The sequence below is a fragment of the Synchiropus splendidus genome, chromosome 10 (assembly GCF_027744825.2).
Source record: "Synchiropus splendidus isolate RoL2022-P1 chromosome 10, RoL_Sspl_1.0, whole genome shotgun sequence".
Classification (NCBI taxonomy): Eukaryota; Metazoa; Chordata; class Actinopteri; order Syngnathiformes; family Callionymidae; genus Synchiropus; species Synchiropus splendidus.
This window is the reverse complement of record NC_071343.1, coordinates 2,252,671-2,266,487: the sequence shown is the minus strand read 5'-3', so window position 1 is coordinate 2,266,487 and position 13,817 is coordinate 2,252,671. Positions and strand designations below refer to the sequence as shown.

General features: G+C 50.6%; 1 protein-coding gene across 5 annotated transcripts in view; it reads left to right on the top strand.

Moving 5' to 3' along the window:
• LOC128765648 (ATP-binding cassette sub-family C member 4-like) overlaps window positions 1-13,483 on the top strand; it is a 37,003-nt gene extending 23,520 nt beyond the window's left edge. For all 5 annotated transcript variants that reach the window (XM_053876553.1, XM_053876549.1, XM_053876552.1 and 2 more), the window contains 8 exons: window positions 56-156; window positions 1,099-1,290; window positions 3,895-4,050; window positions 8,102-8,191; window positions 8,652-8,824; window positions 9,059-9,164; window positions 11,016-11,150; window positions 13,066-13,483. In XM_053876553.1, coding sequence (XP_053732528.1) covers window positions 56-156; window positions 1,099-1,290; window positions 3,895-4,050; window positions 8,102-8,191; window positions 8,652-8,824; window positions 9,059-9,164; window positions 11,016-11,150; window positions 13,066-13,143 — 1,031 coding nt within the window. In that variant the 3' untranslated portion in view covers window positions 13,144-13,483. The remainder of the gene's footprint in view (window positions 1-55; window positions 157-1,098; window positions 1,291-3,894; window positions 4,051-8,101; window positions 8,192-8,651; window positions 8,825-9,058; window positions 9,165-11,015; window positions 11,151-13,065) is intronic.
• The last annotated feature ends 334 nt before the right edge of the window (window positions 13,484-13,817 follow it).

The following is a 13,817-nucleotide window of genomic DNA, read 5'->3' as shown; positions in this document are numbered from 1 at the left end:
CTGTTTCCACGGAAGCGTCCATCGAGCGTGAGCCGACATGGTGTGTGTACTGCAGGACTGGACCCAGGCGGAGTGGGCCTGGCTTTGTCCTACGCCCTGACGCTAACAGGCATGTTCCAGTGGAGCGTGAGGCAAAGTGCGGAGATTGAGAACATGGTAAGTCTCACTCGGGTTCAACACAGTCTTACACTCCGTCCTCATGAAGACGTTGGAAATATAATATGGCGATCAAAAATAAGGATCAAGTATAGTGCATCGCACAAATGCCCCGCAGACTGTAGCGACATTCGCTAACATCCATCAACTCAACACTGCAACAAATGAGGCTCAGTAACAGTGCACACACACCCTGCTAAAAACACACCCGACATCACAACTATACAACGCCGCCAGTTGCGGTCAGTTACGATGATGTATCAAAACCATCCTGACTGAAGCTAATGGCTAACTGAGGTAGCATGTATAACTACTGAGCCCAACGTCATAACAAGTGAGATGAACTTGTTACTCCCCCGCCCCCCATCCTGATCCTAACCCCAACATTTGGAACCAACCAGTGGGCACAGGTGGAGCCTATGGTCCTCATGAACGGATGGTGCGTATGCTGAAAACCACCCATTCAATGGGATGAGCGAGTGACGTTTTCTCCAAGAATTAAGAAAAACATGGGGCACTTTTCACTCGAGAGAAAGAGAGAAAAGGGATGGTGTATGAGCACCACCAGGGGGCTCTCTTTGCGTGTACTGTCTCCAGAAACATAGCCCCCTCCATCATTTTTAATGGTGACAAAAACTGACCATTTTACAACTTGACTCCATGTGGCCTGTATGAAGGGCAGACTAGCTCTCATTCAGCAACCGTCGTTGACCTTATTGGAAATATTATCACAAAATCTTTGGCCCCTCTTCAGTTGGAAACAACCATTGAGCCACAGAGGAGCACACTTTCATCGCGAGGGCGGCCGCTCTTGTTCTTCTCTCGCACATCCACGTGGATGCCCCTTGTGTGGGCAACTTTGTAGCATTTCAAGCTTTGTGTTTCACTCCATAGTTTAGCTCTTAGCGTCTTCCGTTCCGACATGGTCTCTTCTTGTCGTAGATGACATCAGTGGAGCGAGTGTTGGAGTACGCAGACTTGGAGCGCGAACCTCCCTGGGAGACCGACGTAGCTCCTCCACACGACTGGCCCGAGACGGGATCCATCACCATGGACCGAGTCAACTTCTCCTACGGTGCCAGCGAGCCTCCAGTCCTGCAGAACCTGACGGTCGCCTTCTCCGCCAAAGAAAAGGTCCCCGCCTTTGTTCCCACCTGTGCCTGCTCGCTGGAGTGTCCCGCTGGAGGAGGACCATGCCGGTTCTATAGGGCTTTCTCTCCAAATCAATTATTAAAGGGCCAGCATATTGTGCGCGCGCTTCTCCGGCACTATAGCATTTGTCATTCATGGAAGACACATCTTGTAATTAAGACTGTTCAAGTGGATCCATTTGTTCCGTATTTGCATTCGGAGCTAGCTGATGGTGACGGCAGTTGATTCACTGTGAGCGCGGATCAGGGTGAGGGGAGCACGTTGGCAGAGATGGTTGAGGATGATTGGAATGGTGTGTAACGCAGGGGGTGTATTTTGCATGGCAGTGGTCGGCCAGGGAGGCTGATTTCACAATGGCTGGGTTGATAAGTCTACAGGTTCTGGCTCTGACAGCCCAAGGGAGGGATATTTGCTGCGTGCTATGGGGGAGCGGCTCTTCGTGTGTGAGCTAACAGCTCCCTGGTGCTCCAGCACGGGGAAACTTACCACTGCCGAGGCTATGTTTAGCTGCAAATTCCGACAAATGAAGTCTAAATGGAGCATATTTTTGTGGAGCAGCAGGCAGATAATACCAGTGTTGAGAGTGTTGGCATGTTTCACTGAAACCTCTTTTCATGGTGATGTTGGTAAACCTTCGGTGGAGACAAAAGGTCGCTCATTGGCGATGTAATGGCACATAACAAGGCTTTTTGTTGCCAGTCAGTGGAGTGTGGCATCCACAACAGTGGGGCAAGTGACCATCTGCCAGCTGGTGCCGCTGCCGACGCCGCTGACCCTGACAAGCGAGTCGCCCTGACTGGATTGTTATCAGGGGCTCACAAAATCATACCCAGACACTGGTCCTGGGTCTGCACCATGGACCCCTACTGGCTTCCATGCTTTCATCGACCACACCTATTCATAATTGATCATTTGATCATGATATATATATCACGTTTAGCACAGCTACCGTGTGTTGGATGGGTAGCCTCAATCACATGGTCCGGTATGTAGGTTCTTAGTACTCGTTTGGTTAGTGGTTTAGTCAGTAGTGGTTTATAGAAACCAGCCGTCAGTGGCGATTCAAGCTTTGGCCTTATGGTGTGTTCACACCTGACTCGATATCTTCTTCCAGCTTCTGAAGTTGCCTTAAAAAAGTCGGTCAGTCGGCAGGGGGCGGGGGGGCGGGGACTAAAGGTAGTTGAACGCCAACATAGCGCACCAGAGCTTCAGGGAAAAAAAAGTATATTAAAGCAACAAAAGATTGTCATCCCGCCAACTCCGGCTCAGATCCTGAAACGTGTGGTGGTGAAGCTGCACCCCAAACATGTTGCTCCCATATTGCACTGCAACTGCGTGCAATCGCAGCTCTATGGTGACTTCACCTGTAAACCAGTTGCTTCTGTTGCATAGATCAGTGATTCTTGACCACTGCTGGGAGTTTCTTGTTTCACCCTTCTGAGCCGCGAGACGTTCTGTTTTAATCCATGAGCCACGTATGGTGGCCGCGGTGAGTCAGTGAACTGACTTGACACGAGGTTTTGGTTTGTTCACATGTCTGGTTATTCAACACAAAGGAAATCAGATATCAGTAGTCGCAGTAATGAAACAGTTCTATTCCTTGAATGGGGCCCCGGAACCATTTGTTCTGGAACAGGTGGGGTCCCGAGATCAAGGAGGTTAGGAACCCCAAGTACACATCATGGATCATAGATCCTGTGTCTGTAGTCCAACTATTCCGTGCGTGTAAACGTGGTCAGTGAGGAGTGGCTGTGCACCAACTCCCTGCATTCAGTCCCCACCCACCAACAAGGTCAGGATTCACTTTCCTGACTCTACGTCTTATCGAGACACGAATGAATGATTCTTTTGGTGAAGACAAAACCGGAACTTGGGTAGTAGAGAGCTTCCTGTCCTGTTAAACTGTTCCCCCAATGTAATCTCTACTGCTGGTGCGGGTCTGCCCCATGGTCTCCTCCTATAGAGTTGCCATGAGGTGCTTCGAAGGTCGCTGTTTGTTGCATCTGTTTACTAGCTTCCGACCGCCGCGTTTACGAGGCTGTGGTTTCTGTCATGCGCACTGGCGCCTGCTTTACATTCGACAGGCGCTTCATCATGCCAGGTCCACCTCCTGTAAAGCAGGTGAAGCATCCTCAAACGTAAAGATGAATGCAGGCCGTGTTACAGGAGTTAGCACAACATTCACCGTCCAATCGATTAGACGTCGGGACGCGCTGATAAATTATAGATCCTGCTCTGACAAATGGCCCTCCTTCTTCACTTTGGCCTGGAACGCTAGTGAAAGTTGAACAAGGGTGTGCACATTCCCGCCTCGCTGGAGGGAAGATGAAGGTTTTTTTTCTTTTTTCAGAAAGTTGTTGAAGGTGCTGTCCAAAGATCACCCAAACAAAACCATAAAAATCACATTTGCTCCGTCTGCTTGTTGTTGATTCTTTCCTCATGCATCTTCTTTTCACCGAGGTTTTGTTCCATTGTGGTTTCGCTTGGTCTCAAAGTGACGTGACACCTAGTCAATGACTGCCTGTGTTATTAATGGCCCAGAGAAGCATTATCATATCGTATAACTCTCTTCTACTGACCTGGCAGGTTGGCATCGTCGGACGCACCGGCGCTGGAAAAAGCTCGCTGATCTCGGCCTTGTTCCGCCTGGCGGAGCCCGACGGGCGAATTGTCATCGACGGCTTTCTCACCTCCGAGATCGGCCTCCACGCTCTTCGGAAGAAAATGTCCATCATCCCACAGGTGCCATTTTTATTCATTTCCTGTTGCATATAAACACACGCTCACCTGCTCAATCGCTCGCCAGACACCAGGTGGGTCAGTTCCAGCTGTGAATCTGTAAGCTGCTCATGTTGAAGGACCTCTAAGTTCTTGAGAGGACCAGGCAGGAGAGAGCCTGGAGATGGGGTTGACGTAAGGTCTCTGTAAATACCAGTCTGCCCGAGCTGATGAGGGTTCGGATGTCTACAGGAAGCAGCTCAGTCCACCTGGTGTTCTCGGCCTCAGAAACATTCCAGTCGGAGGACACTCAGTGAAAAGGAACGAAGACAGAACAGAGTCTCGATATTACTAAACGTCACACAATATCAAGTTTTTGAGCTAAACGTGTTGTTTTGCGACATGCATATTAGCAACTCAACTCAACTCATTCAAAACGTCAAAATTGACGTTTAAAGGATCCCATCATGTTTGAAGAGAACGGTTTTGCTGACAGTGCGACGGCTCGAGTCGAACGCTCGCCTCCTTCCCTCTCGCCGTCTCTAAACCCCTCACCTTGGCGAAACGTGAAACAAGTGAGGAGAATTGCAGGCGTCACTCAGGGGATTTCTGAAAGTGAGACAAACGCATGCCTTGAGACAATTTAACTTTATTTCCGCTTGTTGAAACTGATACGGCATTAAGAAAATGCCAGCCCGCGGGTGAGTGTCAGCCGAGGAGAGGGAGGGGAGAAGACTCCCACGGCCCGCGCTGTGAAGAGAGCAGCTCCCCATCCCTGACAGAGGATTAGCCTTTTACCCCCCAAAACATGGGAAAGCAGCTTAGATGAACTCTCCCCCATCCCACTGTCAGAGTCTCCCCTGTACTCCATCACTTCCAGGGTTCAGCCAAGACGCCCCAAAAACACTTTCACTAATGTGGATTTGATGGTTTTCTGGCACCGCAACTCTCTCAGATAAAGTTTTGCTTCCTCTGCTCCGCGAGTTTGAGATGCTTGTGATGAGTGTTTGATGGGATTTGTTCCCTCTGTCCTGAAGGGGATCGGGGCGTCGCAAGTCAACGTTTCTCAGGCTTCCATGATGGCAGCATTCAGGCTCAGAGTCGCTCTGTACCAGAGCGTTCCTCAGTCGCACAATTGCAGTTAAAAGCTTTTTGTTTCACCGGCAGGTCTCTCGGCTCAGAGCAGCGGTTGAAGTGCCAAAGCCGGTCATTTCTAGGAGGGTCCTGCCAAGGCACCACGTGACGTTCTTATACATACTGTAGTGGATAAACACAAGTGTTTCTGGTCCATTCCAGGACCATGAAAATGCTCCACTAAAGGGATATGTCAGGAGTCCCCTCGACAGTTACGGCAGCTCAAACTATGCTCAGCTGCCTGCCGAGTCTTTGACCTGAACGACTGCATCAGAAACTGTGTTTCTGCTGCACGTTCACACCGGCCACTATCCTTGTTGTGCTGCTCGCACCCAAGGTTTGGACTCACCCTGCTGCAGACGTCAGGTTGAAAAAGTAGGTCAGTCTGCCGGGGGCAGGACTAAGGTTGCTGGATGGCCGACACGCCGAACATTCTGTCACCGCCATAATAATTTCCGATGTTCCGCATTTCCCATCGGGGATTGCCACATCTTCCTCATCCTCCAGTCACACCTTCATCGCCAACATCCTCTAACTGTGTTTCCATGTCCCTCTGGGAGACTCATTTCTAATCTTCTCCCCCCCTCCATCCTGACTCTGACTGAATCTCTAAACGTCGCAGCGACCTCTACTGTCCTGTCTCCACCCTGCTGCACTCTCTTCTTCACCACCATCACCTCACACTCTATCACCTCTGTTGCTTCTTTCACCTAGAACCGAAACTTTTTGCCGTTGAGAATTGAGACCTTGAGACAACAAGTTCATTTTATAGGAATAGAGTCATGAGATCGACAGTATTTCTGAGGGCCGACTTACCAGAGACCCTGCTGGCAGACCGACCTTTGAATGAGCTTCCGATCAAGTGTGCTCAGGCCCCACGGCCGTGATCTTTGTTGTGCTGGCTGTTGGCATCACAAAGACAAGACTTTCCCATCTCATGCACATGCTCAGCGGATCCCTGCGTCTGCGCACGTGAATGCATCCAACAAAGCCGCCTCTGACGGCGGACGATAACTAAGGGAATAAGTGAAGCGTTCACACCGAGGAATTCATCATGAACAGTCAACCTTCTCAACCTCATCACAAAGCAGCAGGAGAGAAAATAGGACGCTAGATTCTGATCTGATTAGGTTTCCTGCCTTTAATGTCAGGACAAGTGTCGCCAGTCCATTATCTCTGCGTGAGAACTGCTGTATGGAAATGGCTCTGGTGACTTCACGCACGGTTACCTGGATGTCACTGCAGTTCCATGAGTACATGAGACGCCCTCTAACGGACTTAACTGTTGGTTTATCCCTCATATGGCATCACCTTTGACCTGAGAGATCTTTTATATACCCAACTGGGGAAAGGGGTAGCCCCCTATCTAAGCCCTTAAAACAGCTTGAGCTCTTCCAATGTACTCATAAATTTGTGCTTCATGATTTCATTTTGTTTTCAAGCTTTTGATTTACAGTTTTTGTAATATTCATTTTTATTATTTAGCTATACCTTTGTCTGCAGTTGTCCATTTCTACTGCACCATAAATGCTGAAACCAACTCAGGATTATCACGAGAGCAGTTCAACTCTTTTGGCACATTTTTTTTTTCCTGTAATTTTAAACTGACATTTGATTGGATAATTCAGAAGAAAGCTTCAAACAGGCTGTTGTTAAACTTTAAATCCCTCATGAAATGAAAACTTCATTCATACATTCCAGCAGGTGAACAGAACAAAGTAGTTTATATTTGAATTGAAATATATTTATATCCTCTGAGCTGTGTGAGCTGGACTGAATGAAAACAGAAGGGAGGGGCTGGAGACAGTGGTTAGTAATGTCAGTAACTCTCTGTCAGTGAATATCAGCTGCTTTTCACTTTCAAATTTGAACCCTTCACCAGCCAAAGTTCTCCTCACAACAAGCACCATGGTTGGGGATAAGCAGAGAGTAGTATTTGAATGCATCAGTGATGTAGTCAGAAGGTTACCGGAGACAACACACTTCAAATCCAGGGACGCGCACGCAGAACTATGGCTGGTAAATCACTCATCATCTTACTACTTTGGGTTGGAGGACAGGGCACCCTGGTCCAGTCCATCACTCACACCTGAGGAGCTGGGAGTTCACCACTATGTTCTCATGGGAGGAAACCGGAGGTACCCCACACTTGAGTGGCACATACAGAAGCAACAGGCTGGATTTTGAAGACCCTCCTGCTGCCGCACAAACAAGAGACGGCGGCGCAGCGGGAATGACAGCGCTCTGAGGCGGGACATCCTCCATCCATCTTCCCATTAGAAAAAAATAGGTATTACTCACGACCTAAATACTGTCCTGCTGTAACATGGGGCAGTTTGCTCATGTGTTGCAGGCTCGCCACAAAGGTTGTTGACTTTAACCGCGGCCTCGTCCCGCCGCACTGTAATAACAAGCTTCATTCACTCCCTTAAACGCGACACAGCGGATGAACCTCTGTTCAGGCACGCGGCTCGCCGTAAATACAGGCTTGGGCCCCGTAATGGTGCGAGGTCTGAGGCCGACCGCTCGGTAAAAACTAATGGCACAACAAAGAACAAAATCAGCACGTGACTGGTTTCATTTTCAATATCGTGACCTGTGGAAACCATGGAAACAGAAAACTCAGGTCAACAGAAGGCTTGTTCTCTCGTGACCTGATGAAAGCTGTGCGTGTCTTGTATCTTGATGACGTCTGAAACCGACTCGGCCATCGGACGACACACTCTGACGCCAAGAAATAATTTCTTGAAAATGAGAAAGGTCAACTTATGGGAGGCCGGCCGGCCTTTAAAGAGGGTCCTGATTGTGAAGGAGCGTCTTCCCCTCACACACCGAGCTCGCGCTGCTCTACAAAGGCCGTCTTAACCCTTTCAAACATCTTCCCCCTTGTCATTATCTTAACTGGCCATGCCCTTCTCTTTCTATATCCATCTATCCACAGGAACCGTTTCTCTTTACCGGCACCATGAGGAAGAATCTGGACCCTTTCAGGCAGCACACAGATGAGGACCTGTGGAATGCACTCCAAGAGGTACTCCAGTGTGGCTCTGAATGATTCCCCCTTGCCGGCCCAGGGGGGGATCCCTCTGTCCTTGTGTACAATGCTGCCATTCAGCCTCCCTGCTCGCCACAAGTCATGGGGGGAAATCCCATTAGGGCCATGGGGCCCAGTTCACTGTGCGGCTTGTAACGGGGACCCATTGAAAGTGCTGGGGGAGATGTGTTTGGGCAGTCAGGCCAATCAGGATGAAGGCTCCCCCCACGGTGAAGGGCTTCAGCTCCTGGTCCTGCCTCTGAATGGGTTTGCTGGCCTGGATTAAAGCTAGAGGGCCGGCCACAAGAGAGCGCTGGCCAAGGTCACCGGCGGCCCTGGCCCTGCATTGTGCCGGCCAGTTAATGGGTGTGTTGGGGGGCTTCTCAAAAGGCGTCCCGGCTGGAAGCCTTTGTACCGGCGTAATGAAGGGCTGGGGCTCTGATCTGGCTCTCTGCAGGTGCAGATGAAGGTCGTGGTGGAGGAGCTGCCCAATAAGCTGGAGACGGTGCTGGCCGAGTCGGGCTCCAACTTCAGCGCGGGTCAGAGGCAGCTGCTGTGTCTGGCCAGGGCCGTGCTCCTCAAAAACAGAATCCTCATCATTGACGAGGCCACGGCCAACGTGGACCCCAGGTGAGGTGGCACACCTTTACTGCGGCACCTGTTCCGAATGTCGTTGGTTGAAAACCGAGGCGATGTGCTCAGCAAACATCTCCGCGGTTGCCCTCGTAACTGGACACGGGCGCCGTTGTGTGTCCGCACATACCTGACTGCTGATGAGCTATTGTTTGTGTTGAGTAAAATCCCTGCCCAAGGCTGCGGCGGAAGACTCGTCGTGCTCAGGTGTTGTGTTCTGTCCCGCTTTAGAACCGACGGCCTCATCCAGCAGACGATCCGGGACAAGTTTCAGGAGTGCACCGTCCTCACTATCGCTCACAGGCTCAACACCGTCATCGACTGCGACCGGATTCTGGTGAGCCCCGACGCTCCACACCGCTGCATTGAAGCCCTTTCACCTGAACAACAATGCCCAGCCATATGTTGCATGTGCGTGACCTGCACCAACTCCGTGACACCCCTTCCTGTCTTTTCAATGGGCCGACCACACAATCCCTGTAGTTTCAATTAACTCGGTGGTTTTGGGAACAGCTGGGCCGTTTTCTCGCTCACAGCGTTTCCTCTCATTGAACCTGCACTTGAGCCACTTGATCTTTGGCCCTTTCCTGCTGCTGCCTGCAGAGGTGCCAATTAGAGCCATTTGTCGAGTCTGTGGAGGACGGAGCACGGCCTGCCGGCAGCCCGGCCTCAGAGGACCAGAGCCAAGTAGCAAACAGCAGAGAGCGTTTCACACCTTCGCCTGCGTTCACTGGCTTGGGGACTGCCCAAAGTCAGACCACAAGCCAGAGAGGGCAACAACTTTGTCGAAAGACCCACTTATCGTTCTGCCGCCGACAACACACGGGCGGCACAGCAAACTGGAGTTTTTACTGAGCGGACGGCTCCTCATTCATCCAGGTCACAGTGACAGGAAGGAAAGAATCATTCATATATTCTGATACTCACCCAGTTTAGTGAGTTTTTTATTGAGTCTCTGCTGTTAGGGCATCAACTGTTGCAGTGCATTTTGGTACAAAACCGATATCATGTATAACTATATCATGGGCTGGATGGGGGCTCTGAGCCCCCAAGATTGAAGCTACAAAGGACATAAACTTGAGACGCAATATCAACATTTAGCTTAGCATTTAAAAACGTCCCAGTGCCCTGGTGGCCAAAAACCTAATGAAAGAGACTGGATATATAGTTCATGGTAGCCACAGGTGCGCAGCCATGTGGTCACTCAAGTCCAGCGAGGGGCAACTTGGGGTTTCGGGGGCAGAGGTGGGCATCGTTTGAGGAAAAAAAAGCCGCCTACAAAAGTGGAGGGCGGATCGGCTCAGGTGACATCACCATCATCTGTGACAATTATGGGTTTATGAAGTGGCATGATGCAACGCTGCGGGTCAGTCAATTGTATTTAAGTGCCCTAAACCTGAGCCAATTAAAAATCGCCCCCGTCCCTGAGGTGCATCACTGAAATCACTGAAAAAAAAAATAAAGTAACAAAAAAGCAGCGCATCTCACTGAGCAACCAATGTTTGGCTGTTTTGTTATTGAGTTTTATGTTGTGTCCGGTGCAGGCGCTGGCAGCTTCCCTCCCACATGTGGCTGTGTGAGCATGGTGGTCTGTGGCGCAGCTGTCCAGGGTGTCCCCTCCCTCTCCCCCCATGTGGCCAGGAAACACCTCCTAAAAGCCAGAGCATCCAATAATATGTTCGCGTGCCCAGCGTGGTCTTCACTCTAGAAGCCGGCTGCAGTTCCATGAACAAACTTTAGAGGATTAGCCTCTAACAAACCGCCCTGATGAAGCGATTGAGCTGGTGAACATCAGTCTGCAGCATAATTCTAGTCCAAAGTGCTGGAATGGGCACTATTCTCTGTTTGGCAGGGAGATGACGGTAATTTTCCCGAGAGCCTTAGAGGTGTGATTGTTGGATTTGACAGAAGGACCACCTTAGAGCGGCTGGAACACCCAGATAAACACACGGATAAACCCCTGATCTTGAGTCAGCGCGCCGGACTTTCACCCTGCGAACGGGCGACGCACTTTGCCCCGGACCCCGTCGCCGAGACGCAGGGGCCAGAGTTTGCCGTCAGCATGACTCAGAGAAAATGGATGGTGTGAAAGTATACGCCGCTGCCGTCCCTCCGCTCAGGCCTGCAGCGCTCAGCAGGGAAACAGCTGAAGGCGGCTTTTCTCTAACACCTCTCCTCCTGATTGCAGGTTCTGGACGCGGGCAGCATCGAGGAGTACGACGAGCCCTACGTGCTGCTGCAGAACCAGGATGGACTCTTCCACCAGATGGTCCAGCAGACGGGCCGGGCCGAGGCCGCCTCGCTCACGCACGCGGCCAAACAGGTAGCCACGCCCGCCGAGGTCGCCGCCGCCGCACCGAGCGCTAACCTCGCCTGACAACGCGGAGACGCTTGAGTGCCGTTTTCATTCCGAGCGCCCTCACGTCCGCGCCGTCACATTAACATCAAGTGAAATTGCTCCTTTGTAGATTCACATCCCGCGATGCTATCGCCGCGGCATCCTTTATTTCTCCGCTAATGTAATTTTAGATCATTTCTGAGATGATTCTGGACGGGCAGCTTTCTTTGCCGCGCTATCTATATTTGAAATGTTCAGTTTAACTTCATGGCGATTTGGGATCAACTTTCTATGGGGATTACTGTAATAGAGAATGTCCATATTTTTTCCCTGTGAAATTCATTTGTGATGTATTTCAGACACTGGGCTGATAAGAGGCGGCTATTCATTGTTCAATTCCATTCTGTGCGCATCTGTCTGGGGCCTCAGATACCGTATTGCAACTTCAAACAGGTCTTTGTCCAATAAGAAAAAGTCGGCATCATTTCATTTTCTTTCTGTCCCCCGCACAAATTTATCAGCGGAACTGTATCTCCTCCGCCAGAGGAGTGAAATGAGTGAAATACTGATTTCAAAGACTCAGCACACTGCGGTATTATTTGGCATCGTCTTACCCGGCACACTGGTGGACGGCTCCTGACAATGTCCAGGCCCTTGCACTTCTCTCTCTCTATTGTCGGCCGTGCTGGGATCAGATTACCGCGGCATCCGTAACTGTCTAGCACCACTTATTAGATACTGCGGCGCTGCACATGTTGTGTGTCAAGTTTCTATAGTTGTCACTCAAGTTTAAATACATTCAATAATCTGATATCAACCTCCAGCTCCTTTGTCCCCGTCTGAAAGAGAAGCCCAGGCCGGGCGGCCAATCTCCGGCTCTGGCTTTGCTTCCTTCACCGTCCGCTCAGGTGATGACATCGTCGTCGCGCTCAAATCTCTCTCTTCACACTCAGTGACACTTGTGTTTGAGAGATGCCACAAACAAGAGGAATCAAGTGGACCGCAACACATACGAGTGAGGGCGAGCCAGCGTCCCCTGTTCCACACAGGGACGTGGTGCAGTAGGTGGTTCTGAGGTGGACTGTGACCACCTTCACCTGCTGGGTGTGTGGAGCACAAGTCCACCTGCTGTGGCACGAGAAACTTGTCGGTTGATGACACCATGGTTTTCATGGTTTTCAAAAGCAGCGGGCCCATATTTGAGGTCCAGATCGAGCTCCGTGTTGCCGTGACATCTTCCACACCAGAGCGGGAACACATCCACCCGAAGACATCACGCGTGGCCCTCAACATGCAGCATGTTATTGCTCAGGTTCTGCAGTTCCAGCTGCACGTATCAGTGAAGTGACACCAAAGCTTTCATAAGATTCATATTTGTCGGTGTTCACACAAAACAAAATTCACTAGAGCTGCGTGTCACCTATGTCGGGAGGAGGGTCCTCCGGTGTGAGACGAGCTTCAAAAGTCTGTGGTTTTTTCATTTACCGAGTCACATTGACTGAAGAATGATCACACTGTCATCACACCAGTGTGTACAGCGCAGTTGATCTCATGTTGGAATACATTTTGACCATACTAGATGCAGGTCTTCTGCTCGCAGAGGTTCCTTCCAGGACTTAAACAAGACAAGTGGAACAAGGGAGAGACGTCAGCCGAGCCCCGGTCTGCTTGCCCGGAATCATTCACTCACACAAACAGCACAAACTGCCGATAGAATGTCGACAAATCCTGCTGAAGTCTGTTTCCCTTTCGACGCTGCGTTCATGAACAAGTCATGGTTCAACAGTTGACAAATCCCATTAGCCCTGCTCTGACTGGATCTGTCAAAAGACCCAACCTTTATCTGATGGGAGATTAAATGTTTGTTCTCCGCCACATCACCTCGCCGTTCTGCTTCCAGGTTTACATGAAGAAACGGCAGGCGGCGGACGCGCAGTGCGTGGAGGACGTGTACATCATCTCGGAGACGTCCTCGTGACGGACGCGCCCGCTGAGCTTCGTTTGTGGGCTGCAATTAAGACGCTCAGGAAGTCTTCAGCGACGAGGGATGGCACTCGGGCGAGGCCCCTGGGGGCCCCTCAGTGGCACATCGAAACACTGTGGCTATTGACTGGGGTCAGCCTGCCGCAGTAAACCACGTCTTGCTTTCATTATCATCCTAATGAGTCTGGAGTCAGCTGGTGCGGGGAGGAGACTCAACCACAGGACTGTGCTGACCCTCCAGCACCGCCACTGACTCAGGACGTCTACCTCGACTCTGTTTGTTCAAGTGTGTCCCGTTTCACTGGATGGCCTCCTAATAAAGGTTTGACTCTGTCTCCAGTCTGTTTTTGACAAAGCCTCACACATGACTCACCGACTTCTCATCCTGGGTTAACCTGTGTCTTAGCCTCAGGTCGGCGGTTCCGACCCGTCCGGAATGCTTTGACAAATTGCTTCGCGGTGGAAAAACTACAAAGTCATAGTGACGTGGAGGCTGCTTGCACACAAAGCAGCTATTAGGATTAGCCTTTTCCTCTGGAAATAGCTGGTGGAGATGAAGATGTCAGAGTCTGAATCTCCATTTTAATCCCTTGTAATGCTCATATAGAATCGGAATCGGCTTTATTGCCGATGTCAGTGAGGATGCCACCAACTAGGGAAGTGCTTTGG